The 27,669-nt window shown below is 53.5% G+C and overlaps 2 protein-coding genes and 3 non-coding genes across 14 annotated transcripts in view; 4 read left to right on the top strand and 1 right to left on the bottom strand.

The window, feature by feature from the left end:
• On the top strand, positions 1 to 24,186 carry TRPV2 (transient receptor potential cation channel subfamily V member 2). 10 transcript variants are annotated; one of them, XR_005990291.1, is made up of 20 exons: positions 1 to 385; positions 1,927 to 2,238; positions 4,355 to 4,488; positions 6,567 to 6,860; positions 7,715 to 8,013; positions 10,786 to 10,959; positions 11,383 to 11,538; positions 12,124 to 12,219; positions 13,072 to 13,142; positions 13,818 to 13,983; positions 15,270 to 15,336; positions 15,446 to 15,783; positions 16,736 to 16,863; positions 17,705 to 17,784; positions 21,336 to 21,580; positions 22,112 to 22,204; positions 22,375 to 22,463; positions 22,908 to 22,990; positions 23,467 to 23,537; positions 23,770 to 24,186. XR_005990291.1 is itself a non-coding variant. In XM_041771437.1 (15 exons), exons 2-15 carry the CDS (start codon positions 2,039 to 2,041, stop codon positions 19,871 to 19,873), a joined length of 2,298 nt encoding a protein of 765 aa, XP_041627371.1. In that variant the 5' UTR covers positions 15 to 385; positions 1,927 to 2,038; the 3' UTR covers positions 19,874 to 19,980. The 10 variants fall into 10 exon arrangements, 1 of the variants encoding a protein (XP_041627371.1); XR_005990289.1 differs by having other exon boundaries at positions 2 to 385; positions 22,343 to 22,463; XR_005990290.1 differs by having other exon boundaries at positions 2 to 385; positions 22,343 to 22,463; positions 22,824 to 22,990.
• Positions 22,274 to 22,342, top strand: LOC121501068. Its single transcript, XR_005990507.1, has one exon. It is a non-coding gene; the product is annotated as a small nucleolar RNA SNORD49 (small nucleolar RNA).
• On the top strand, positions 22,749 to 22,819 carry LOC121501067. The gene has a single exon (XR_005990506.1). It is a non-coding gene; the product is annotated as a small nucleolar RNA SNORD49 (small nucleolar RNA).
• Positions 23,623 to 23,696, top strand: LOC121501084. Its single transcript, XR_005990523.1, has one exon. It is a non-coding gene; the product is annotated as a small nucleolar RNA SNORD65 (small nucleolar RNA).
• The window catches only part of LRRC75A (leucine rich repeat containing 75A), a 43,869-nt gene continuing 40,384 nt past the window's right edge, over positions 24,185 to 27,669 (bottom strand). The window contains exon 4 of the mRNA XM_041771438.1: positions 24,185 to 25,963. Coding sequence (XP_041627372.1) covers positions 25,423 to 25,963 — 541 coding nt within the window. The 3' untranslated portion in view covers positions 24,185 to 25,422. The remainder of the gene's footprint in view (positions 25,964 to 27,669) is intronic.

The raw sequence follows: 27,669 nt of genomic DNA, 5'->3' as shown, positions 1-27,669 counted from the left end.
CCACCTGCTGCTGGCCTCTGCCCCCACCCCCACCTGCGCCCTCCTTGGCTAGACGGTGGGGGTGGGGCGGCGGGGCGTGTCTCCCCAGAGCAGGGTGTGGCCCGTGGTCCAGCTATTCCCTCACCGATGGCCAGCCTGTGCCGACCCGGGGCTCCCCACCACGCCGGGGGGCCGGGGGGCCGGGGGGGCTGACCGTGCGGAACACCCCGAGACCGCAGCCCGCCCGCGGGGCCCAGAGCAGGCTTGGGGAGGCTCCGCGGCTGCCGGCTGCCTGCGCCCGCCGCCCTCCCGGCTTCTCTTCCTCCCGCAGCCCCCGCCGCCCCGGAGGCCCGGGGTCCCAGCGCCCCGCAGCCCCCGCCGCCGCGCCCTAGCCTCGGCCTGCAGGGTGAGTCGGTGGGCGATCCGGACACCTGGGGGGAGGGGGGCGCTGGGGGCCTGACAGCGGCCGATCGCGGCGGGGAACCCCGAGGGCGGGGTGGAGGGGCTCCCTGCTCCTCCAGCCCCCCAGCCAGGATCTCCCAGAGGCTGGGCCTCCACCCGGACCGCCACCCCGTTCCTCCCTGCCCAGGCGGGTCGGGGCTCCAGGCCAGGGGGCAGGGGCTGCACAGGTAGCTGCTGCTGGGGAATGGAGGGCTGCCCCCCTCCCACCAGAGGGGGACTGGGGGGGAGTTGGGGATGGTTGGGGATGTAAGCCAGGTTATATGGTGTGTGGCTTGGAAAGGAAGCCCCAGATTGGGCAGAAAGATGGTGGCTCCCCTTAAAGTAAAAAACCAAAACCAAAAAATCCCTGCATGTGGAGGCAGTCAGCCAGATCCCGGCCTGCCCTGCTTCTGTGGAAAAATGCCTCTCCTCCCACCCCCACCGGGTCCCTGGGGGCTGTGGGAGCCTGCAGCTGGAGGGGACACAGCCCTGTCACCATCCACCCTTTCTGCTTTTGGCCCTCCTTCCCTTTCCTATGTTCTCCTCTGCTCTCTGCCCTCTTCTCCCACTCTGCTGTTGCTCCATCCATTGCTGACTCTTTTTCCTTCTTTCTGCTCCTACCCACTGGGGGGGGGGGGCAAGGGGCCTTCCCCCCCACTCCTGCTCCCCCTCACACTGGGTCCCCAACCTTTGCCATGCCACAAGGGACTGTGGTTTCCTTTCTGTGAAGAGGTATCAGAGCCCAGAGCCACACCTAGGCCTGATGGGGGGCTGCCTGTCAACGCAGCCAGTCAGGGGTCTCCCTCCCTACTCTGAAACCCCCAAAGACTCTAAAGCACACAGAGTGGGGGTGTGTTTGATGCCTTCAGAGATGAGTCAGACTGAAAACAGAGATGGGCCCTGAAAGATTTTGAGAACTGAAGAAGAACGTCATGGTAGGGTGCTGTGGTTTTTGACCAGGCTCTGCCCAATAGCTGCCAACCTCAGGAAACTACTTCCCTTTCTGGGCCTTAGCTCTCCTGGTAGCAAAATGAGAGGTTTGATAGACCAGTAGTTTTCCAACCGTTGCCCCCAGCATGCTCCCATTCTGCGGCAAGAAGCTGAATGACCTGCCTCTAGGCTCCAACAGCACTTTTTATTGGTTGTGAATATTGGCCACTGAGCAAGATGTTACGGAAAGATTTGTGCTGTGAACTCAAACGTTTGTTACCCGGGACAAGGGGCTGTGGCCTCTCAGATATCAGGAACTCTCAGAGGGAAAGTCAGGGACAATCTCAACCCCTCCTGACTGTGGAAAGGCATACCGTTGGGTCCCTGTTCTTCCCCATTCCATCCTCACACCAGGGGCCTCCCCCCCTGCCTCTCCCCCTTCCCGCCTCTCCACCCCTCCCTGCCCCCTCCACCCGCCTGCCTTCCTCCCTCCCTCGTGGTTTACTCCCCGTCCTGTTGGGCTGACTCGGTGGGTGGGCCTACTCATACTCAGCTTCTAAACTTCTCTTTTTGTAGGCCTCAGCCAGACTTCCTACCCCAAAACCAGGGCTGGGAAGAAGGAGGAGCCTCTGACAGCTCTGTCTCTTCAGAGGTTTGAGCTGGACAAAGCAGCCTTCTCCCCGGTAGGATGGCCTCGCCCTCCAGCTCTCCCACTTTCAGGCTTGAGACATCAGATGGAGGCCAGGAAGATGGCAGTGAGGTGGACAAAGGAAAGGCAGGCCCCGGGGCTGGGCCACCCCCCATGGAGTCACCATTCCAAGGGGAAGATCGCAAATGCTCTCCTCAGATCAAAGTAAACCTCAACTTCCGCAAAGGAGCAGGTGTCAGGTGAGATAGCAAATGGGGGTGGGGCCTGGGAGCCACTCGCTTCCAGCAGAGCACCCTGAGTCAGACTTGGGGGCCTGGACCAGCCCCAGTGCCCCTTCCCCACAGCCTGGAGGGGGGGTCCTCAGTCTGCTTTGATGGCTCCTGGGCCTGATGGGCATAACCCTGCTCTGCTCTCTGGGCTTGCCTCCCCTGGAACCTTCCTCATTCTTGGTCTTCTGCCTTCTGAGGTCGTTTTGTTCTTCACAGGGACATACTCTTCCATATCCAAGTACTCAGCTGACCCTTGCATCCCTTGTTTATGCCCCTGCCCCTGTCACAGTCCCTGTGGGGATGGTAGCATGATCCACAGTCTAGTCCCAAGAGAGAGTCAAGGAGAAGCGGAAGTCTCCTGGGTGCTCCTGGGTTCTGCTCCAGGCTTGACCCGTTGCCTAGGGGTTATAGACTATGGGTGGGCTTTCTTCTGGGAAGCCTCTTCACTGTGTTTCCTGTGATCAGCACCAGTTCAGACCATGTGAGCTCACTTTTGCCTGGAGTACCACTTCCAGTCCCTCAGGTGTGTGTGGGGTTCACCTGGCATGCGCCCTCAGTGTGAAGTCTGATGTACGAGGCTGGAGAATCCTCATGGGCAGGGCAGGACTCCATCATCAAAGCCCCTTCCTCCATCGTCATGCCTAAGACAAGGCCCCAGCCTTGGGTTCCCAGCCCTGAGACTCCGTATTGTTGGTGTTGGAAAACCATGGGCAGATTCAGGCCAGGCCAGGAGAGAATGCGTGTGAGGCTCCTGTGTGCCTGCCTGGCAGGCACAATAGGCACCCTGCTGCCCAATCTGTGCTCTTGCTGGACTCCCCTACCCCAAGACTGTGGTGCCACCATGTGATAGGAAGTATTTTGTCCAAACAGCCACTTCTGCTCCAGCCCGACTGCCCACAGGGCTCCACAGAGCCTTCTCAGTCATGCCGAGGCCACGTGCTCTGCTGGGCTGATGAGGGTGTGTCTGGCCAGGCCAGGCAGACACGTAAACTCCTGATGTGGAGGAGGCAGGCCCTGGCTCTATCAGCCACATAGCTGCAGCTTGGACATGACTGATCCCAATAATCCCCCACTCATCCCCCAGCCTTCCTTGGTGAACCTCGGACCTGCGGGTCCCCAGAGCATCAAATAGCCCCCCACCTTTATCCCTTCATATCTGCTAGTCATGGTTCCAGGAGCCCCAGGTGTGGGCTGGCCTCTGTGAGCAGTGGCATGACCAGGAGCGGTATCCCACACTCCTTCCCCTTCCCTGTCACCAGAAACTGCTAGATGCTAAAAAGCTACATCCTGTAGTACTCTTCTGGTGCCTTTTCCAGAAGTGTGGCTTCTCAGTTAAACTCTGGTGGGCGTCTGATAGGTTTCAGCTCTAGGCCCCTGTGTCTCTGAGAAACCTCTGTCTGCCCAGCCTAGAATATCCCTGGGGGCTAGGAGTTAGGGTCTGGAGTTAGTTAAACTCCTCCCATCTGAGCCCCAGATCTGCACATGTGACTTTGGACGAGTTACTTTCTCTATTTGTCTAACGGAGACACAGTGATCACTGATGTCCCTAGGGCTCAGGTGAGGGTTAAAAGTGCGTATAGACTCCATTATTAGTCTGTAGGTGGTTTCTGAGAGCATGAGGGGCTTTCTTGATTCCTTGGTTGAGGCCAGCAATGCATACAGCCCCTAATAGTCAGTGGGCACCTCCTGTAGTCCCATCCCAATCCGGACTCCAGCTCAAGAGTGTGACAAGTTCCTACAATGAAATCCTCCATCTGGGATTATGAGCCTGTTGTGAGATCATCAAGCCACCTAGCAAATGATAAGCACCTGATGCCGAGAAATACCTGCTATGTCTGGAGTCATGGGGATGCTGGGAACTAGTGCCCTAGAGAGGCCCTCCTCCTTCTCCTCGGGCTCTCAGCACTTGGGGTCTCCTTGGTCTGCTGTGGGAGGGCAGGGGCCCTCAGAAAGGCTCCCATGCGGCTCATGGGCCTGTAGGGTACACTGGCTCACAGGACTCCTTGGAAGGGCTCCCTGGGGTGGGGAGCTTCTTGGGGGACCCATGGTTCTTCCACAGCATCAGACACAAATCACATCTCCACAGCCAGCCGGACCCAAACCGCTTTGACCGTGATCGGCTCTTCAGCGTGGTTGCCCGGGGTGTCCCCGAGGATCTGGCTGGGTTACCAGAGTACCTGTCCCGGACCAGCAAGTACCTCACTGACTCAGAGTACACAGGTAGGCAGGCCTGCCCGATGGGCCAGAGCCACTGCATGCTGATGGCCGTGCTGAGACTCAGCTGACTGGGTGGCCTTGACTGTGGTCAGGAACCAAGGGGCGAGTGTTCTCAGCAACCCTCCTGCCCAGATGGGTGCAGAAAGGCCCTGCTCACAGAGCTGGGGACAGCTCACTTGGCTCATGGCTGTGCGTTCCTCTTCTATGTTCCCCACTGGCTCCTGGCCTACCTCTGCCATCCTCAGCCCATTCTGGCAGCTAAGTGGATACTCATGGGCTTCCTCTGCATTTATTTCTTTTTCTTTTTGTCTTAATAGTGTTGTTGAGATATAATACACATACCATACACTTCACCCATCTCAGTACATTTTTTGCCCCAAATCTAAGTATCTTTATTGTTTGGGCTGATTAGAAAAATAACTTTTATGTATTCTAGAAGATTCAGATAGTAATGATATGTATAAAGCTGAGGACAAAAACAATTGACAGGGGCACCTGTGTGGCTCAGTGGTTGAGTAGGCTTTTATGTATTCTAGAAGATTCAGATAGCAATGATATGTATAAAGCTGAGGACAAAAACAATTGACAGGGGCACCTGTGTGGCTCAGTGGTTGAGTAGGCTTTTATGTATTCTAGAAGATTCAGATAGCAATGATATGTATAAAGCTGAGGACAAAAACAATTGACAGGGGCACCTGTGTGGCTCAGTGGTTGAGTAGGCTTTTATGTATTCTAGAAGATTCAGATAGCAATGATATGTATAAAGCTGAGGACAAAAACAATTGACAGGGGCACCTGTGTGGCTCAGTGGTTGAGTAGGTTGAGTAGGCCTTTGGCTCCGGTTGTGATCTTGGGGTCCTCGGATTGAGTCCCAAATGAGGCTCCCCTCAGGGAGCCTGCTTCTCCCTCTGTATATGTCTCTGTTCCTCTCTGTGTGTCTCTGGTGAATAAAACAAACAAACAAACAAACAAACAACAACAAAACAAAACAAAACAACAACAACAACAAAAAAAACCCCACAGTATGACATCCTGCATCCTGTTAATGATTTGGCACATATCTTTTTAAAACGTTTGAATATATTAGGTATATATTTACATAGTGGGTCATGCCTCATATATGGTATCACTTTGTAATGTGCTCCCCCCTCAACTATATCTCATTCTTTCCACTTCAGTACATAGTAGACCTCTAAGTGAGTAGCTTTAACAACCGCAAAATTTTCCATTGTGTGCATTTACCACAATTTAGTTAACCAATTCCTTAATGATGGCCATTTAGGTTGTGTGTAGTTTCTCACTTCAACATACTGTGTGCCAGGCCCTCTAGGTGTGAAAAAATTTTTTTTTAAGATTTTATTTATTTATTCATGAGAGACAGAGAGGCAGAGACACAGGCAGAGGGAGAAACAGGCTCCCCTCAGGGAGCTGTATGAGGGACTCGATCCTGGACCCCGGGATCACGCCCTGAGAGGAAAGCAGATGCTCAACAGCTGAGCCACCCAGGCATCCCTAAAAATTTTGTATATAATTCCATTTGTCCCTTAGAACAACCCTGGACTAGTCCCACTTTACACTTAACAGGTATTGCTCTGAATGTTCTTGTGTAGACAGTGTTGTACATACAACAAATTATGTCTTAGCCATTTCTTTTCTTTTTTTAAAAAAAGATTTTATTTATTTATTCATGAGAGACAGAGAGAGAGAGAGAGAGAGCAGAGACACAGACAGAGGGAAAAGCAGGCTCCATGCAGGGAGCCTGACATGGGACTCGATCCCAGGTCTCCAGGATCACACCCTGGGCTGAAGGCAGTACTAAACCGCTGAGCCACCCGGGCTGCCCAGCCACTTCTTTTCTAGGGCAGAAATTGTAGTCATACCTGTTGGTATTTTAATACCTGTTGGCTCGAGAGTTAATATCCTGTAGCACGGCTGTGCTTCCACCAATCATGTGTGACAATCTTTTTTTACCCTCCCAAGGTGTACTTTGGAGCCTAGGCTCACCGTATAGGCTGGTGGGGCAGCCCACCCACTCCCCGCCTGAGCATCCCAGTGCCCCCTCCCCTCCCCTTCTCCCACAGAGGGCTCCACGGGCAAGACGTGCCTGATGAAGGCTGTGTTAAACCTCCGGGATGGCGCCAACGCCTGCATCCTGCCATTGCTTCAGATCGACCGGAACTCTGGCAATCCCCAGCCCCTGGTCAATGCCCAATGCACGGATGAGTACTACCGAGGCCACAGCGCCCTGCATATTGCCATCGAGAAGAGGAGCCTGCAGTGTGTGAAGCTCTTGGTGGAGAACGGGGCCAATGTGCATGCCCAGGCCTGTGGCCAATTCTTCCAGAAAAAGAGCCAAGGGGCTTGCTTCTACTTTGGTGAGGAGTCTTTCTTGGAGACAAGGCCTTGCCCAAGATCACACAGTTAATGTGTGGCAGAGCTGGCCCTTAAACCCAGATGGCTCATGCTTCTAAGTCACTGGGCTGCTTGCAGAAGCAATTTATCTTAGGAGATATAGGCTTTAGCCTTGGGTAGCCAAAGAAGCTCCCCACACATCCACACCCAGACTAGTGGAGGGTAAGGGGCTGGCTGAACTTGACCAGCTAGGGCCCAGATTGAATGGGGTGTCTACGCCAGGTGGCAGTGAGGCAGGGCTCTGGCGAAGAAAAGAGAAAGAGGCTGGGAGATGGGAACTTGGGTTGGCTGGCCTCTGTTCTGCTCCTTTATTTTATTTTTTTTAAGATTTATTTATTTAAGAGAGAGTGAGTGAGTGAGCAAGGGGCAGGGGAGAGGCAAAGGGAGAGGGAAAGAGAGTGTTAAACAGACTCTTCACTAAATGTGGAGCCCGACTTGGGGCTTGATCCCACAGCCCTGAGATCACAACCTGAGCCAGAAGCAACCAACTGTGCAACCTGGGCGCCCTGGGCGCCCCATGTTCTGCTCCTTTAGCTGGTAAAGGGCATTGGTCACCTCTCCCTTGAGCCAAGAGCTAGACAGGGTTGCCTTTACCAGAGCTCATAGGAAAAGACACAGCTGCCCTTCACGGGACCTGGGACCATCTTGCCTCATAGCTCAGGCCTGGGTGGGCCCAGGAGCCCAAGGCAGTGTACCATCCTCTCCCATGGGGGCCTGACTGTCTTGAAGGAGGCCTGGCCTTCTGTCCTAGGAGCATGAGGAGTAGGCAGGTGGAAGCTGGGAGGCCTGAGGCTCAAGATGCCCCCTTGGCTCCCAGGTGAGCTGCCCCTCTCTCTGGCTGCGTGCACCAAGCAGTGGGATGTGGTGACCTACCTCCTGGAGAACCCGCATCAGCCTGCCAGCCTGCAGGCAGCCGACTCGCTGGGCAACACGGCCCTGCATGCCTTGGTGATGATCGCAGACAACTCAGCCGAGAACAGTGCCCTGGTGATCCGCATGTATGATGCGCTCCTCCGTGCTGGGGCCCGCCTCTGCCCCAAAGTGCAGCTCGAGGACATCCCCAACCTGCAGGGACTCACGCCTCTGAAGCTGGCTGCCAAGGAGGGCAAAATCGAGGTGTGTACCTAGCCCCCATCTGTTCCTCACCTTTCCAGGAGGCAACAGGACTCGCTTTGTTTTTTTCTGCAGAAAGAGCTGGAGCAGTGTTCTAGATCTCTGGTGTCTCCCCACTTTTTGATTGAACTGTCCTGGTAGTAAAATATGTTCAGCATGCATTTTTTTTAAGATTTATGTATGTATTCATGAGAGACATACAGAAAGAGAGGCAGAGACACACGCAGAGGGAGAAGCAGGCTCCCCATAGGGAGCCCGATGCGAGATTTGATCCTGAATCCCAGGATCACAGCCTGAGCCGAAAATAGACACTCAACCATTGAGCCACCCAGACATCCCTCAGCATGCACTTCTAATATATGTGTGTTTATTTTTAAAAACTTTTTTAGGGATCCCTGGGTGGCGCAGCGGTTTGGCGCCTGCCTTTGGCCCAGGGCGTGATCCTGGAGACCCGGGATCGAATCCCACGTCAGACTCCCGGTGCATGGAGCCTGCTTCTCTCTCTGCCTGTGTCTCTGCGCCTCTCTCTCTCTCTCTCTCTCTCTCTCTCTCTCTCTCTGTATGACTATCATAAATAAATAAAAAAAAAAAACTTAAAAACGTTTTAAAAGTAAATTTAATTAATTAATTTATTTATTTATTTGAGAGAGAGAGAGTCAGCAAGCGAGAGAACACAAGCGGTGGGGGTAGGGGGAGAGGCAGACCCCTTGCTGAGCAGGGAGCCTAATGCAGGACTCAATCCTGGGATTCCAGGATCATGACCTGAGCCCAAGGCAGCCGCTTAACTGACTAAGCCACCTGGGCATCCCTATATGTGTGTTTATTGATAAATTATATATGAACTAATGAACTAATATATCACATTATAAAACGGATTTTTAAGTCATTTGGGTTCCTGGATTAGAAGACAGTCTTTTCACATTCTTTGCCAATTGTGTGGTTAGATATGCTATTAGGTTTTCTTCATATTGATTGGTAAATGTTCTTTATAATGAATGTATCAGCATTTTGTGTACTATAATAGCTGCAAATTTTTCTCTTGGTTCAATAGTAAAAGCATTTCTTTTTTTTTTTTTTTAAGATTTATATATTTATTTTAGAGGGAGAAAGAGAGAGAGAGAGCAGGGGGAGGGGTAGAGAGAGAGGTAGAGAGAGAATCCCCAAGCTGACTCCTGGCTGAGCATGAAGCTGGAAGTAGGCCTCGATCTCAGGACCCTGAGATTATGATCTGGGCCAAAATCAAGAATTGGATGCTTAACCGATTGAGCCATTCAGGCACCCTGTAAAAACATTTTTTAGGACTTTTTGCCCTGTAGAATGTTTACATTTTCCTATATACAACTGTAATTATCTTTTCCTTTAGAATTCCTTGGTTTTGCTATTGTTTAATACATCCTATGAGGCTATATATTTATGTAAAACTGTGTGGTGTGTGTGTATTTGTGTGTGTGTGTGTGTGTGTGTTCTGTATCCATATTTTCCTCCAGACTTTTGCAAGTTTTATTTTTAATGCCTAAAACTGATTTGTCTGGAAGTTATTTTGGTATAAAAAAGTAAGCATGATTCAGCTCTACTATTTTTTCAAATGGCTTTTTTTTTTTTTTAAGATTTTTAAATTTATTCATGAGAGCCACAGAAAGACGCAGAGTCATAGGCAGAGGGAGAAGCAGGCTCCCTGTAGGAAGCCTGATGTGGGACTCAATCTCGGAACTCTGGGATCACACCCTGAGCTAAAGGCAGATGCTCAACCCCTGAGCCACCCAAGTGTCCCTTTTTTCAAATGGCTTACTCAATTGTCTGAGCCTTATCTGTGGACCTTCATGGTATAAAACTTGTGTACTTTACACAGGGCCCTATGCTTCGAACATAGGCATTTCGGTGTTTTTGTTTTGTTTTGTTTTGAGGTCCCTTTGTTTTTGTAAAGATTTTATTTATTTGGAGGGGGGCAGGGGGAGTGGCAGGCAGAGGCAGAAGGAGAAGCAGAGTCCCCACTGAGCAGGGAGCCCAATGCAGGGCTCGATCCCGGAACCCTGGGATCATGACCTGCGTGGAAGGCAGACGCTTAACCAGCTGAGCCACCCAGGTGCCCCCAAACACAGACATTTTGAAAGGTTAAGATAAAAATAAACATAAATGGAAGTTTTACTATTTTATTCCTGCCCCCAACGTTCCTGGGGTTTGGGAACCTCCCTTTCTTCTCCAAAAGCATGGCTGGTGGCCCTTCTTTTCCCTTGTAAATCCAAATTGCTGCTTCTTTTTTTTTTTTTTCTCAAGTAATCTCTACACCCAATGTGGGGTATGAACTCACAACCCCAAGATCAAAAGCTACATGCTGCACCAACTGAGCCAGCCAGGCACACCAACACCAAATTGCTTCTTAACCTGTTTGAGTTAGGTTTGCTTTCTACTCTGTTGGAAGCTCTGAGCTCTGACTACAGAAGTGTACACGTATGTGTAGCTCTGATCTCAAGGGGCTGAAGGTCCCTCTGCCATGTAAAGAGTCCAGGAAAGAGGCCTCAGGGCAGGAGTGGGAAATGAAGAGCCAGGTTCACTGGCAGACCTAGATGTATGTGAGCCGATGGCAGTGTTTACACTGTGGCTGAGCATGTGGGGATGTGTGTGAGCATTTATAAACACAAGGACCTGTGTGTATGGGGTGTGTGTGTGTGTGTCTGCTTGCAGCTCTGCAGGTGGTGGGCAGCTCTGCGGGGTACTGAGTCCAGGCTGTGCTGGGAGGTGGCCATGCAGGCTAAGCTCATGAAACTTACCCTGTAGATTTTCAGGCACATCCTGCAGCGGGAGTTCTCGGGGCCATGCCAATCACTTTCCCGAAAGTTTACTGAGTGGTGCTACGGGCCTGTCCGGGTGTCGCTGTATGACTTGGCCTCTGTGGACAGCTGGGAGGAGAACTCCGTGCTGGAGATCATCGCTTTTCATTGCAGAAGCCCGGTGAGCCCACTGGGGCAGGGGTGTGTGTAGGGGGACCTGGCAAGGTCCATCCTTCAGGGCAGCCTGAAGGGCCAAAGCTGCCCCAGGCCTGTGCCAGTGGGGATGTGGCCACATGTCCTGTCCCCAGCTGCTGGCCCAGGTGCATTGCACACACCAGTCCCACCCAGTCCCACCCGGCAACAGGGGAGCATTCTGGGGGCCTGGAGACAATCACTGACCTCTCTGTTGACCAGCACCTGCCCTGCACTAGAGGATATGATGTTCCATCGACTGATGGAGCCATGAGGGTGGGGTGGAGGCTGGTGCAGAGGGCTTATCTGGGGTCCCCCCATTTCCCTCAGCCCTCTCCTTGAGCCTGACCTGAGTGGGATCCCTATATATCCTTGCTGAACGTACCCCTAACTCTCACATTCCCACCCCCAGCACCGACACCGAATGGTGGTTTTGGAACCGCTGAACAAACTGCTACAGGCAAAATGGGATCTGCTAATCCCCAGATTCTTCTTCAACTTCCTGTGTTACCTGACCTACACGTTCATCTTTACCGCTGTTGCTTACCACCAGCCAGCCCTGGGCAAGGCAAGGCTGGGGAGGGGCGCATTCCGGGAGGGGATCAACCCTAGAAGAAGATGGGGTAGTAATCTGTAAATCCTGACCCTGAGGCTGTGACCCCCCCACCCAAGGCTGTGACACAGCCAGTGACAGTCTGGAAGGCAGCACCCTAGAAAAAGCATTTATGATGATACTTGCCATATGGTCACCACATGTGAGGAGGTACTCTCAGTAGGTGACATGCATTAATTTATTTAATTAATGCTCACAACAGCTGTCTGAGGTGATGAACTATTATCATCCCCAGTTTATAGTCAAGGGAAGGGACGCACAGAGAGGTTAAGTGACTTATCCAGTGTCACACAGGCAGTAGGTCGGGGAGATGGGATCTGAACCTGGGCAGTCTGGCACCAGACCCCACCCTCATGACCACTATCCAGCGTCCCTCTAGGATAGGCTAGAATCTAGGGGTCCTACGCCAGACCCCACGATCCCTGTGTTGCTCTGAGTGGCATCTCCATAGCTTATGCTCAGAATGGGCCCTCTGCGAAGAGTCTGACTGTTGGAAGGGGACTCATGGCCCCAGGTGGTACCAGAGTGTCTCTTCCACAGGCCTTCCTCCCCCCGACCGTGACTGCTGGGGACTCCATGCTGCTGCTGGGCCACATCCTGATCCTCCTTGGGGGGGTCTACCTCCTGGTGGGCCAGGTGAGGGCTCTTCCCATTCCCCCCACCCCCACCCCATGACTCCACAACTCTGTGGGCTCCCACACCAGGCTCCCAGACCACCCAGAAGCAAACTTAGAGTTCCACCAGGTTGGGGGGGCCTTAGAGTGAGTTAACCACAACCCCTTAGTTTCCGGGAAACCGAATTCTATACACAGTCCCACCCCTACCAGCCTCAGGGCAGCTGAGGGCCTTGGGTTTTGGGGCTGGGACCTCCCTGCTATGCTTTCTAGGGGTAGCACATGACTCCTGTGATTTCTCAGCAGTGCCAGGGCTGCTCCCTGAGGAATGGAGCGGGATCTGCCACCCCCAGCTTCCTTGGCTGGGGCATTCCTCACTTGGGGACCACAGGCTCAGACCAACTCCTCCAGAAGGGCCTTTTCCAGTGAAAATTCAGGGTCAGGCTGGGTGCTATTACACAGAGTGGGCAGAGCTTTGGGACCAGATGCAGGCTGGCTGGAGTACAGGGAGCTCCCTGTGAGGCCAGGGGGTGGGGAGGAAGCTCTTCCCCTCCCCAGGAGCGGTGAGTGAGTTCTTCATCGGGATTCACGGGGAGCTCAGAGGCTCTTGGCATTGCCTGCATGTCTGCGGGTGGCTACACTTTCTGGAAACAGGCTTTAGAGCCTTCTCAGCTGGATTCACAAGCTCCAACCCCCTCCCAAAGTCCAAGAATGCTGCTTGAGCCCCTGAGGTATCCCTGGCCTGACTCCCACAAAGCCAGGCCAGCAGGCAGGGAGCATAGTGGGAAGCCCAGGCTAAGGCAGCAGGGCTGCTCTGATGCTGCTCTGTGGCCTGGAGAGCAAAGTCACACCTGTGTGCTCCTCCTCCCCACAGCTATGGTACTTCTGGAGGCGTCGTCTGTTCATCTGGATCTCCTTCGTGGACAGCTACTTTGAACTGCTCTTGTATGTGGGCCCTTGCTCCCCATCCCCTGTCTCAGGCCTGGGAGATGTTGGTGGGGCAGAGCCAGCCAGGCTGGCTTGGGAGGAGAGGACCCCGAGCCAGGGATGCCAGGGGCCTGGGACCAGAGCGCAGGCTGTCTGGCCTGGGGCTCCAGGCCCTTCTGCTCCCATGCTCCCATCCTTGCAAATCCTCATGAGAGGTGTTTTTTTTTTTTTAATATTTTTTTTATTTATTCATGAGAGACACAAAGAGAGGCAGAGACGCAGGCAGAGGGAGAAGCAGGCTCCTTGTGGGGAGCCCGATGTGGGACTCAAGCTCAGGACCCCGGGATCATGCCCTTAGCTGAAGGCACTCAACCACTGAGCCACCCAGGCATCCCCCTCATGAGAGTTACCTGTACTGAGCACCCACTGTGCGCCAGCAGAGCCTGACCTCTACATGTTGTGCCTCGGCACAACTGAATCGGCACAAGTGATCTGAGTTGGGTGCTAGTGCTGGAGGGACCAAGGCCCACAGCGGTTAAATAACTTGCCCGAGATGGAAGTCAGAACCTGACTGAGTCCAGTCCCAGACAGATGGAGAACCTTCCATCCATTGGAGAGGCAGCACTGGCCAGTGGGGGTAGGGGGGGCCTTGCAGGTGGCCTGCAAGCTGACCCGAATCCTGTCCCCACTCAGCCTGGTCCAGGCCCTGCTCACAGTGCTGTCCCAGGGACTGTGTTTCCTGGCCGTGGAGTGGTACCTGCCTCTGCTTGTGTCTTCCCTGGTGCTGGGCTGGCTGAACCTGCTCTATTATACACGCGGCTTGCAGCACACAGGCATCTATAGTGTCATGATCCAGAAGGTGAGCGACAAGGGTGGCCTCGGGGTAGCGTGGCCGGGCAGAGCTGGGCACCACACCCCAGCAGGACTCCTTCTGGCCTCAGCAGGCAGGTGCCCCCCTCCATAGCTAACCTGGGCAGAGAGAACATGCACATGTCTGTCTGTGGATCACAAGGCCAGACACTCGCTGGGTGTAAGCAGGAGTATGAGGGTGTGGGTATCTGCCCTCCGGGCTCTGCGCTCTGCACAGGCAGGCACATGCAACAACATATGTGTGTTTGCTAGTGACCCCAGTGAAGAAGCAGCCATTGTGTGTACATCAGCTCATCCTTGTGCCTGTGAATTGGGACACCGGGGTATATGGACTTTTCTGCATTCATTTATTTATTCACTGGAAGTTTAGGAAGTGTGTACTGTGAGCCAGGCCCTGTTCTAAGTGTTGGAATACGCTCTTTTGTTCATCAGCAAAATAGGCACGTCCTCAACTCTGCTGCAGCTGACATTCTGGTAGGGGAAATGAGAACTCTGAGAGGGACAGATGAGAACGTTACAGACTGCTAAAAGCTATGGAGGAAACACACAGGACAGTGCCAGTGGGGAGTGCCTGCGGCAGAGGGTGCCTTAGACAGGACCTCTCTGAAGAGGTGACCTTTGAGACTGGAAAAATGATTCAGCCAGTGCAGACTCAGGGAAGAGGCAGTCGAGGCAGAGACCAGGAGCCAGAACAAGGTTGGAGCACTTGAGACAGAACAATGAGGTGATGGGGAGGGAAGCAGAGGGCTGGGGAGGAAGTGGGGGCTTTGTTGGCCATGGTGAGGGGTCTGGAGACCCATGAGGTTTACAATTTTTTTTTTGAGAGAGAGATAGCGAGTGCATGTGTGAGCTGATGGGGGGCTGCAGAGGGAGAGAGAGAATCTTAAGCATACTGGGGGCTTGATTTCACGACCCTGAGGTCCTGACCTGAGCTGAAATCAAGAGTCAGGTGCCTAACTGACTGAGCCACCCAGGGGCCCCAATTAGATTTTTTCCATTTTTATGTCATATTCATTATTTATTTTAAATTTAGTCTGATTATTATTTTAAATTTTTTTCCGTTTAAAGTCAATTTGCCGATTAGATTTTTTTAAAGACTGGTCTACTAGTGCGTCTCCATGGGGATTCATGTATGCATACGTGTGTGTGTGTGTATGTGTGTGTGTGTGTGTGTGGTGTGTATATGAGAACCCGTGCTTGGGGCTGAGGCAGGGGTCTGGGGTCGTGTCCGATGGCCCAGCCACCCACCCCAGTTCCTGGGTGTGCATGTTCTAGGTCATCCTGCGGGACCTGCTCCGCTTCCTGCTGGTCTACTTAGTTTTCCTGTTCGGCTTCGCTGTAGGTAAAGGCCCTCCATTCTAGCCCTGGCCTATCCCTTGCCCCCTCTTTATACCTTCGAGGTTGTCCCTGGGTTTCCCCGGGCTGAGGATCCCCCTTCCTCCCTTCTGCAGCCCTGGTGAGCCTGAGCCGGGAAGCCCGGGACTCTGGGGTCCCCACAGGCCCCAATGTCACGGAGGCAGCGCAGTCTGGGGCAGGACAGGGGGATGAGGAGGGCAGCTCCTCCCCATACGGTGGCATACTGGACGCTTCCTTGGAGCTCTTCAAGTTCACCATCGGCATGGGGGAGCTTGCATTCCAAGACCAGCTGCGCTTCCGCGGCGTGGTGCTACTACTGCTCCTGGCCTATGTGCTGCTCACCTACATCCTGCTGCTCAATATGCTCATCGCCCTCATGAGCGAGACCGTCAACAGTGTTGCCACTGACAGCTGGAGCATCTGGAAGCTGCAGGTGCGGTGGGGTTTCCCCCTCCTCCCTAAGTTTGGGGCCCGGTGAGAAGCATGCAGGACCCAGCTGAGCTGGGCCCCTCATCCATCCCCTCCTTCCTTCCCTACGGCTGTTGGGAGGCTCGAATTAGCTCATAGATCTGGGGCCCTTGGGACAGTGCTGGCACATGTTCAATGTGTTAGCCATTATCACTATGATTATCATTATCATTTTCATTTTCATTACCATTATCAAGTATTTCTCGGGAACCTACCACTAAGCTCAGTTTTAGGTGTTCAACACACAGCAGAGAACCAGACAAAACTCTCACCCTCCTGCAGCTCCCCTTCTGTGTTCATCATGCAGTCAATGGGGTCGGTTCGGTGGGTGAGGCAGACTGGAGGTGCAATCCTGGGATTGGCCCAGCCTGGGGGGAATTGGGGAGCAGAGACCCCTATAGCTGGAGGCTGATAGGACACCTGTCTACCGCAGAACTAGTAGCTGCTTCTCAACTGGAGGAGGGGCAAGGGTGGGGGTGGGCAATGGGTGCTCAGAGAGCCTTGCTCGGAAGGCTGGACTCTTACCGATTCACTGCTGACCTTGGGCAAGCCCCTCATCTTCTCTGAGCATGCATCCTCACCTGCCAGTTCCTGTGCTCCACCTAATTCGCTCGTGTGCCAGTGGGCAGGCATGTGTGCGGGTAAAGCAAATAGGGTTCTGTAGCTGGTGGTGTGGAGTTCTGGAGTGTGCAATGATGGAAGTCATTGTTGAACATACATTACGTGGTGACTTCCCAACACCCATCCATCTGTAAGTAGGGAACCTGAGATTCAGGGGGGCTGAGGGCCTAACCGTACTTGGGTAACCAAATATTGGAGCTAGATTCAAATCCACATACTTAGCCGACTCTCAGTTATACTATCAAGCACTGTGAGGCATCTTCCTGGCTCCTGTCTGATGTGTCCCTCGTCCCCAGAAAGCCATCTCTGTCCTGGAGATGGAGAATGGCTACTGGTGGTACAGGAGGAAGAAGCAGCGGGCCGGTGTGAAGCTGACTGTTGGGACCAGGCCGGATGGTAGCTCTGATGAGCGCTGGTGCTTCAGGTGAGTGAGGGGGGCTGGGGAGGGCAGCCTGGGGTCCTTGCTAACCCAATGATCCCTGGAGGCTGCTGTGGTGCAGGCCAGCCTTACTCTTTTTTTTTTTTTTTTTAATTCTTTAGTAATTTATATACCCAATGTGGAGCTTAAACTCATGCCCCAAGATCAAGAGTCACACGCTCTTTTGACTAAAGCAGCCAAGCACCCCTAGCCTTATTCCTCTCTCTGTCTCTCTCTCTCTCTCCCCTTTTCTTTTTCTTTCTTTCTTTTTTCTTCAGCCTTACTCTCTTAAAAGCCAGGGGTCAGGTCTAGTGGGAAAGCAGGGCCTCGGAGCACCAGGCACTCTGCCCTAGGCAGGTGAGATCAGGGATGCTGGATCTCAGAGGCCCAGGCCTGCCACTGCCTGCCTGGCCATCTGCCTGGCCCTTCCCTGGTGGTCCCTGACCTACTCCTTCTGGCCTGAAACAGGGAACAGTTAAGAGGCCAAGAAGCCACAGGGACCCTCAGAGTGGAGGATCTTTGGCATGTGGAATAGCCAGAGAAGGGCCCCAGAACCCAGCAACACAAAGACACACCTGATCTAAACTCTTCTCTGGATGTTCAGGGCAACCCAGGTGGCCGTGAACAGCCTGAAGGGACAGATGCCTGTTCCTTCAATGCAGACCCGTGACCCAGGGGGCAGCAGGGTGACAGCCGCAAGGATGCGGCCCTGGCAGGATGGTGGAGAAATCCCACCCTCCTCGCTGTCCCTGTGTCTACTCCTGTGTCCACCTGGGCCCCTCTCCTGGGGGAAGCATGTTGCACAGGTGGTTTCCTGGAGCCTCAGAGCTGTTCTGTTGCCCTCCAGGGTGGAGGAAGTGAACTGGGCTGCGTGGGAGCAGACGCTGCCAACAGTGTGTGAAGAGCCATCAGGCCCAGCTGTCCCTGGTGAGTAGCTGTGGTGGCCAGAGTTCCTGCCCTGGGGGAGAGAGACAGACAGACAGACAGAGACTGCTTGGCCATACAGCCATGGAGAGTCTGAGGCAGGACTTCCTCATGGCCACTTCTCAGTTCCAAGGTTGCCCCTTTAAAACAGCATTTCTCACCTTTCCTCTCCACCCCCACCTCCTTACTGGTCTGTTTAGACAGTCACCTGGGAGACACCCTGAGGCTGCTGGTGCCTTCTCTAGTCCAGCCTTAAACCAGCCCTCACCTGTAGCCTCCTCACTCCTCACCCCTCCTCCTGGCCTCTTCAGTGGGCTCTCCAGCCCCAGGCCTGGGCTGAGCCTGGGGACACAGCTGGGGAACAGGTTAGAGAGGGTCCCATACATATCCCTCAGCTTAGGGGGCATCTCCCTGAGCCCCTACTGACAGGCCCACCTTACTGATCCCCAGCTCTCCCCAACTACATGAGCCCCTAAGCCCTTACACCTCTGACAAGTCACATTTTTTTTAAGATTTTATTTATTTATTCATGAGAGAGAGAGAGAGAGAGAGAGAGAGAGAGAGAGAGAGATAGGCAGAAGGAGAAGCAGACTCCCTGAGCCAAAGGCAGACGGTCAACTGCTGAGCCACCCAGGCGTCCCTGACAAGTCACTTCTGATGACTTTCCCCATTGTCATGGGCTGTGCCCTGTCCATTGTAGTGTGAGGACAGCCCCTCCTGTCTCTGCCCTGCTGCCTTCCACCAAGACGGGTCTTGGCTCCTTCCTCTCACCCAGAGGTCTGGTCAAAGGCTTAACTTTCTCCACAGTATGCCCTTTTCTGGAATCTTCAGTAGCTCCCACTTCCTCTGCAGTTGGCTTTCCTCCTCTCTGTCCTCCTTCCAACAGACTCCACTTGCTTGTACCTGTGGTGCCCACCCCTTCCCCCATGACAGCACCTACATCACCTCTCCTCTGACCCCTCTGTAGGGACACTCCTCCAGACTCTTGCTCCAAAGACTGCTTGTTTCCCAGGCTCCTGGGTCTCTGACCATGGCCCTCACAAACCAATAGTTTTCCTGCCTGCCCTCTTTTTGTGTCTCCCTTTCTCTGAGTCCTGACACTGTCACTTCACTGCAAAGATTCTGAAAGTCACCTTTGTGCTTCATCTTGCCCCAAGCATTCCACAGCCCAGTCCCATACCCACCATCTGCTGGGGCTTCCAACTAGACATCCTCCAACAGGAATAGTCTTGGGGTTGCCCTATCAGGTAGTGTGTGCAACTGCACCCCCTTCTCACCCAGGCAGGAAGCCCTGAAGACCTCTGCTCAATGTCCCCCTCAGTCTGGTGCTGAGTATCCCCAGGACCTCCCAGGCAGCCGCTCAGCCCTCTGCCCCACCCCTCATTTCTCCTGCTTCTGCACCTTCCTTTACACAAGTCCTTCTGCTCCAGGCTTATCCCTCTAATGTAGACAGAAACAACATGAGGCCCACAAGATATGCCTCCCACTGCTTGGAAATCCTCCCTCCTTTGGTTGGAGGTGAAGATCCAGGGCTGTAGTCTGACCCATTTCGCACACCTTCCTCCATGTGACAGCAGGTCCTCCACAAGGCTCCCTGTTCTTTGCTTTCCTTGGCTCTCTTTGAAGCATCATTCCTACTCTCTTGGTGTCCAGACCTGCTGCCTTCCTTACAGGTTGGCTTCTCTCTCTCCCCAGAGCTCCTGGAACCCCTACTTATCACTTCCCTCCAGCTTTCCAGCATGTCTCAGGTGTTCTGGTTGCTAACATAAAACCTCCAGGGACTTTAAGCTCCTGGGAGGAGGTCCCTGACTGGCACAAAGCAGGGGTTCAGGAAATGCCTGTGGAAGGGGGAGAGTGTAGGGAGATTGCTGGGGATTCAGGATTACCTGCTCTACACAAAGTATGTGGTTTCATGGCTGCGGCCTATTTCCCTGGCGCCTGCCTCCTGGGGACACAGCCCAAGGGCCAAGGCACAGTGCTCTCTATCCTATTTACAGGCAGCATAAGGAACCCTGTCCTGGCCTCCCAACCGGAGGAGGACACTGCCTCGGAGGACGACCAACTGCCCCTCCAGCTCCTGAAGTCCCACTAATGGCCCAGTTGCACGGCAGTCAGGAAATCTTTCCAGCCCTGCCTGCTGGCTCTGGGGCTCCAGAGAACTTTGGTGGCAAATGTAAATAAATATCTTCTCATGACTAACTCTCCTGGAAACATTATTTAAGTGAAATTAGTGGACCCTTGGGCTGGTAGACATCTGCATGTCTCTGTGAGCATCTTTCTCTGGGACTGGGCTATTCTTAGCCTCACTTGAGGCATAGTATACCCTACTCTCTGGCCCCCAGCCTCGGGATGGTCTTTTTCCTGGGTGCTGTGCCTGCTGTCATGACAGATGTGTGGTGGTGGACACAGGCTGCACAGCTCCCTGCCCACTCCCATAGCTTCCAGACACCCCTTAAAGCCACCTCTAAGAGCTCTCTCAAAGCCTTTGAGCTCCTGGGCTTCCTTCAAGCTCTGGATTATTGGTTTCTCTCCCTTCTGGGCTATGGGCTCAGTTCTTAACCCTCCAAGCTGTTCTGCAGGGCAGCTGGAGGGACCTTCCTAGAATGGAAGACAAACACATTACTGCTGTGCCTCCAAAAGCTTAAGAGGCTCCTCCAGTGCCCACAGGACACGCGAGGTGGCATCTCCAGTCCTCCACGGTTTTGCTCCCAAATTTCCAGACACCTTTTCCCCCATACACCTCTTGCCCCCATGATCTCCTTAGCACTTTTACTGAATTCACTGAATTCTTCAAGCCAGTTGATGGACCTGCGCATTTGACCACAGGACTTGGCTCTTACTGGAAGCACCTGCCCTGCCATTAAAATCCTTAAAATTCTGGGACACCTGGGGATCCCTGGGTGGCTCAGTGGTTTGGCACCTGCTTTCTGCCCAGGGCCTGATCCTGGGGTCTGGGGATAGAGTCCCACATGGGGCTCCCTGCATGGAGCCTGCTTCTACCTCTGCCTGTCTCTGCCTCTCTCTCTGTGTCTCTCATGAATAAGTAAATAAAATCTTGGAAAAAAAAAATTCTGGGACTCCTGGTTTGGAGTCCAGTGGTTCAGTGGTTGAGCGTTTGCCTTTGGCTCAGGGCGTGATCCCTGGGTGCCTGGCTCAAGTCCTGCATCCAGCTTCCTGCAGGGAGCGTGCTTCTCCCTCTGTCTGTGTCTCTGCCTCTCTGTGTCTCTCATGAATAAATAGATAGAATCTTAAAAATAAAACGAAATCCTTAAAATTCTAAGACCAGCTGAAAAGTTGTCTCGCTATAGCTCTTCCAGTTTTCTCCAGTCCAAATGAATTGCTTGGTCTCCCTTGTACTGTCTATAAAATGCGCATGCTTTGAATCGTTTTTAAGGGGCGAGACCCTGAACGTGTTCAAAGGCTGAAAGGAGAGCATCTGCGGAGCGGGAGAGGTTTCCCATTGCTGGCGAGATGGGGGAGTGGAAATCAGGAGAGAAGGGGGGGCGGGGAGAGGACGGAAGTGGACCCATCCAAGACCTCTGCTCGCTCCTTAGAGGTCATTCTCAAAAGGCGGAGAGCTGTCGGCGCGCAGGGGTTCGGAGAGGCTCCGTGGATACTCTGCAAGAGCTGTGGGGAGAGCAGCCTGGCAGCAAGAATTAGAAGCAGCTATTTTATGAATGTTCGCTGCCTGCCAAGACTACACAGGGTTTCAAGCCTGACGTCGCATGCGATCCTCAGAACAACGTCTGCCGTGCCGGTAGCTCTCCGGACCACGTGAGCAATCGGAAAGCTCACAAAGGTAGAGAATCTTGGTCAAAACCACGCAGCTTGGCAGCGACGGGTTTTCACAACCGAGCTCCAGCCCCCACGCATGCGCCCCGGGACCCTCCCATCGCCGAGGGACCCAGAATTCCCGGGTCCATGGAAGAGACCATAGGCTCTAATGGGGGGGGCCCGGCGTGGTGAGGCGGAGTCTGCCCCGTCAAATGGGCAGGAAGTTCCCGTGAGCCTTTGCTAGTATTACCCTCCCTTCTGCGCGGAATGGGACGTTCCGACTCCTTAAAGGCCGGGGACGCGGCTCGAGCGACCTTTCCGTTATTGTGAGAATGGAGGTGGGTGGTCTCCGTAGGTGAGCGTGGTATTTGGCTGCAAAGATGGAGGAGCCTAGAGGCGTCCTAATTCTCGGGAGGAAATTTTCGGGGGGTGGAGAGCGGCTCGTTAAGGAGCGTCGCCGAGCTCCCGGGCTGCGGCGGCGGCGGTGTATGGGGGAGAGATGCGCAGGGCCGCCGGGGGCCGAGGCTCAAAGCCCGCGCGCGTGTTTGTCTGGCAGTGCCGCCGCCGTGTGAGGAGCCCGAGGTTCCCGAAGGCCGACCCCCCGCTCCCCGGACCCGGCGTGGGGAGTGCGCCGACCCCGGAGGCGTGGGTAAGTGCGAGTCGGGCTGCACGCGGGGGCCGCGGCTGGTAATGGGAACACGAGGAGGGCTGGCCCGACTGTCCTGATGATACTGGGTTTGGGAATAGCCGTCAGAAGCGGTGACTGATGAGTTTTATGCCTCTGAAGCCGCCTCGGTCTAGATGAACGTGTCCCTGCAGAACCTGCCCTTAACGCGTGTCGCCGGCCATGTTCCAGGCAGCCGACGGCCTGCAGCGCCTTCAAGCGGGGATCGGCATCCCACCCTGAGGTAGGACTCGGTGGCAGGGTTTTGTTTTTTCGTCCTTTTAGCTTAAATGCACTGGATTTGGCGCCTTGGGCAGTAAATTGTGCGCGCTACCCCCCACCCCCATCGCAAGGAATCTCAAGGAGAACTTGGCAGGTGGCTGCTCCTAACCCCCGAACTATTTCAGCTGCAGTTGTATCTCGAAATAAACTGGGTTAAGATGGTTCTCGTTTAAAACCACCACTTTGGGCTTAATTGCAGGGCCCATCCAGGTTTCTGGAGCAGTCCTGGGGAGTGGGAGGTGTTGACTGCTCTGATGAAATCACTTATAGGAAGTGCCGTCAGAAGCGATAACTGACGATAACCTTTCCTGGCTGACTGCAGTCGACAAGTCCTCCCCGGCGGCTGCGGGTGCTCTGGAATAGGAGGGTTTGAACAGTGACCCTTTCGCCCCCTCTATACGCCCAGATTGCAGATGCGTGTGCAGTTGCCAGTGTGATCAGGTCACCAGCAGTGGAGTGTTGGAGTGATGAGCGCTGATCTGCCTCCAGGTAAACTTGTCTGGGTCTGTGGGACAGATTGCATAGCTGTCAGATGAGGTGAAGTTCGGGTAGGGTCAGATACACTTTAATGTGGTGAACCCTGATAGCTTGTATCTGTGTCGCCCTTCTTGATGGTACCCTGATACTGATTGATGATTATGGTTCACGGTGACTGGAGCTGAGTGCAGAGGGAACCCAGCAATTCTTTTTACCTCCCTGCTGTATAATTTGGAGCAAACTGCCTAACAGCTGAGTCTTCCTCATCCATGAAGATCATCGCTTTAGATTTGTGATGTTGAAAATGATGGGACAAAATGAGGTTGCAACACCCAGAAGCCAGTTAGGACTTGGGGGGCTTAGATGGCTTTTCATTGCCCCTGTTGGATTGAACTGGAATTTGTAGTTGAGGCTATCGTGATCAAAACGGTCCTATTCTGCCTTTGCCATCTGCTACCTCTTAGGGGTGCCTTCATTCATTCCTCCAGGTTTTGTGTGTTGAGGTTCCCAAGAATGGTGGTCAGCAGTGTGGAGTTTTAAAGCTGCAGCCCAAGAAGAGGTAAGCTTCCATCTGGACAAGGACCCTCTCCCCATGATAGAACAAAAATAGGTGGCTGGTTTTAATTTTCAGAAAAAAGGATATCAAATGATGAGATCACCCAAAATAGCTGGAATTACCGGCAGATTGTATAGTGGTGAATGTAATGGTTTTCTGAAGATAACCTTGTTAATGCTGTGAATAACTATTGGTTGGAGTAGAAAATGAAGTTGATACTTAGTTTCTTTTGCAGGCTATTTTCCTAGAGCATGCTCAGCTTTGCTGCAGCAGGGGAAGAACTTCAAAGGTTCAAGGACCAGTGGTCACCATCAGTTTGGACTGAAAACCCAGCTTCAACAGTTTGTGGAAACACTGCTTACCTTGTGCTGGGATTCAGAGGCCATTCTCTTATCAACGGCAGAGCCAACAAATGTGTTTGGCGACATTTTCTTAGGATAGGCAATGTTGGTGTCATTAAATTGAGTTTTCTAGTAATGTATTACAAATATTGTAGCCTTCTTAACTCATTTGTGCAAACAGCTTTTGTGTTTACTTGTAAGAATTTGTTCTGTTGGGTAAGGTTCTCTTTAAGCTAGAAACTTACTACTGAGACTAATATTTCCATGTAATCACCATAAGCCAATACTGCAATAAAGAATGGTCTTTAGTACTGGTTGTTAAAAACGTGTATTTGAAGAAAAAAAATTTTGGTTACTGCTGTCAGATGCAGTCCAGGTATTATTAGCACTTGTCAACTTCTCCATGGTCAGTCAGTTTTCCCCTTTTACAACTTTAGACTTGAGGGTAAAAGTTCCAAAGCATTTAAGGCATCCGCACCTTTGATTCCAGTCTGCCTCTGGGCCGTGTCCTTTTGTGCATAGCCTACCTCCTGAAGCTCTATGCGGTTTGGCCAAACACTTGTGCAGTGGCAGGCAAGGTCGCATATTTACCTCAGCCCCTGTCCTGTTGGCCTTCCTGAGTTGTGATCTTGCCTATACCTGTCCTGATCCTAGAGGCCCTTTAGGCCATGTTGCCAGCTTTGTCTGAGTGGCTACCACCCTTTGGGAACTCCAGTTTCTCCCCATCTCCTAGCTCTTGCTAGGAGGCACGAAGTCCACCAAGAGTTCTAAGTTTGACCTATTCCTAGGTTTTAGGAGCCTTCCAGAGTAGGTTTTTGGGAATGTACTCTTTGGGGACTCCATAAGAAGAAACTAAGGATAAAGGTCTTTAAAAATCCTTTGAAGGGAAGTACTCTGACTTGAGCTCATTTGCAACTATGCAGCCCTAGTGAAGGTCTTGTAGTCTTTGGCTGGGTGGGGGGGTTGGTGTGGTTTCTGGGTGGACCTTCCTATGCTAGGATGCTCTGTTGAAGGGTGGTAGGGGCAGGGCCTGAAATCCCAGGTAGAGGCTGAGACTAGGAAGTGGTTCCTCTGAGCCCCCAGGGCCTCAGGAGGTACACCGGCTTACACTTCTGGTGGGGACTAGGCTCCTGGAGTCCCTGGGGGGCCACTCCTACCACAACCTCCAGTCTGTTGTAAAGAAAAAAGGTTCTGCCCTATCAGGAAGTAACTGGGTTAGATGGAGGGCTGGAACTGAACTCTTCCTGGGGATAAGCTCTGAGCTTAGCTCAAGCTTTGAGCATCTCCAAGCACCACCCACAAATCGGGAGGCTTTGGGACTGCTGCCTCTCAAGCCACAGATGATTTCTCGGGAGCCAGAAGGCAGATTGAAATTGATGGGGGGAAATGGAGAGGACAACCCCTTCCCAGATGCTACAGTCTGGCTCAGGTGAGTGGGGCTGCCCAGGCCAATTTTGGGTGATTGCCTGAGGCCTCTGCTGGGGGCTCAGCCTGCCACAGTCATCCTACCCCACCTGGACTCCCTAGTGAGGACCCACACTTGTGTGTCATGTCTGAACCGCACCTACAGTCTCCCTGCCTTCAAGGTCTTTGGCAGGATCCAGGGGGCCTCCCCCAGGGTCCTCCTGGTCCACTGTCTCATCCCGGGCCTCCTCCCCACTGCCTGGGCCCTCGCCCAGCTCCAAGATGGTGGGTAGGTGGCCCTGTTTTGGGGAGCGCTTGCGCAGGCTGAGCAGGAAGGGCTGGGGCAGTGAAAAGATGTCCACGTTGTTGCCCAGGTCGATCCACGTGACATTGGGGAACTTGCTGGGGTCCTTGAGGGTGTCGGTGAGGTCACGCAGCAGGGCCCGGGTCAGCCGGTTGCCGTTGAGAGCTAGGGTGGTGAGGCGGGGCAGCGTGCTGAGCGCCGGCAGCAGCTGCAGGACCATGTCGTCTGTGAGGCCCGTGAAGCCCAGCTCCACGCTGTCCACCTGCTCCCCGCAGCGCTGAAGATAGCTGGTCACCCGCTCCAGGTCACGGGAGGTCAGCGGGATGCCTGACAGGTCCACGGTGTTGTCCGGAGGGCTCCCAGCCAGGACAGCCTTGAGGCTGGAGGGGAGAAGGGACAAGCCAAGTTCAAGCAAGTGGGGCCAGCCTCCCCCATGCTCTGCAACTCCAGGGATGCCAGCAACTGAGGACTTTTGATTCCCTGGCCACTACCTCCCATCTCAGCCTGGCTAAGCCCAGCTGCCTAGAGCCTGAGGGACCGCGAGAGAAAGGCCCAGATGTTTCTGCTGTGACCAAGGGTACTTTCTGGAGCCAGAGTGCCTGGTTTGCATTTTAACTCTTCCTTCTATTCGCCTGGGCTCTCATCAGTCCTTAGCTTCTGTCTCAGTGATATACCTGAAAAACGGAGCTAACTGGAGTCCCACAGAATTGTTAGGTGAAATGAGGTAACAGATGCAGAGCATTTAGGACGGCGCCTTGCATATGTGAGCGATGAATGAATATTTGCTGTTGTCATTATTAACCACTTAGACTGAGCTTCCTGTTTCCCCAAGAGCAGCACAAAGTCTCTTGAGGCCTTTCAACACAATCCTGCCCACCAGATGGGCAGTCCTTAGGGAGAGCCCCGTAGGTCAGCAGGTGAGCCGGGGGTGGGGGGAGCCCACAGGGGCGCTGAACCTAGGATGGTAGCAGCTGCCTGCTGGGAGCTCAGTGCTCTGCACCCCATTCCACTCTCTACCATCTGCTATTCCTTCCTCTTCTTCCTGCTCCTTGCTCTGCGGCCAGGGCTCCCCATTTCCAGGTACCCAGGCAAACCTTGGGGCCCCAGCGGTGGGAAGGAGAGGAGGGTGGAGGGGGTTCACAGCCTGGACTTCCTTTTGGCAAAAAAATGTTAAGTCTCTATCCTTGAGATGTGAAACCGAAAGGCTCCTTACAATTTCCTCGTCTTTCCTCCCAGGGCATGACCTCTAAGTGCTCAAAACACTGCCTGGCATGTGTTCAGTGTGATTGAAGTCCTGGCTGTTTTCAATGCCGTTAATCCAGATCCATTACACGTAGTACGTGGTTAACAACCCGAGCCTGGGGTTTGAATCCAACCTGGCCATTTAGCAGCTGGGTGATCATGGCCAAACGGTGACATTAATGTCCCCTACCTTGTTCCCACTATATGCCAGGCACTGTCCTAGGCACTGAGGTCATAGTAGTGGACAAGATGGACAAGATCCCCGTTTGTACTCTACGAGGGGGGAGACAAGAAATAAGACTCTGAAGTGAGAGTAGCTTGGACATGGGTACTCAGGGAAGGCTTCTGTGAGGACTTAATTTGAGCTGACATTTGAAGAAAAAGTGGGCTAACAGAAGAGTCTGATAAAAGTTCCAGCAGAGGGCAGGCATGGGCAAAGGCTCAGACAGAAAGTTTGGTGTCTGTGAGCCAACAGAAAGGCCAGCATGGTTGCAGTGAGGGGAAATGGGAGGTGAGCGACCAGAGAGGGCCCAAGCGTCCACCGCAGAGGACCCTCTTCAGACTTCATTCAAGTGTGACAGGAAGGGGCCACCCCGTTGGGAGAGAGGCTTTTGAAAGAATAGACAAAGCATGCATGTGTGTTGGGGAGGCAGAAGAGGAGGCTCCTGGACTCCTGCCGAGCTCACATTTCTAGCTGTTCAATCCTAAAGACTGAGGTCATCACGGACTCCTCAGGGCCTTCCAGGTTCCACCTGCTCTGACCCCACGTACAACCCCTGACTTGAGCCCGGCTGGAGCCCATCTCTGAGCTTCATGAGATCCTCACTCTCTTCCTCCACCTGGG

Source organism: Vulpes lagopus, chromosome 10, assembly GCF_018345385.1.
Source record: "Vulpes lagopus strain Blue_001 chromosome 10, ASM1834538v1, whole genome shotgun sequence".
Taxonomy (NCBI): Eukaryota; Metazoa; Chordata; class Mammalia; order Carnivora; family Canidae; genus Vulpes; species Vulpes lagopus.
Note: the sequence above shows the minus strand (reverse complement) of the source record. Positions and strands in the feature narration are given on the sequence as shown.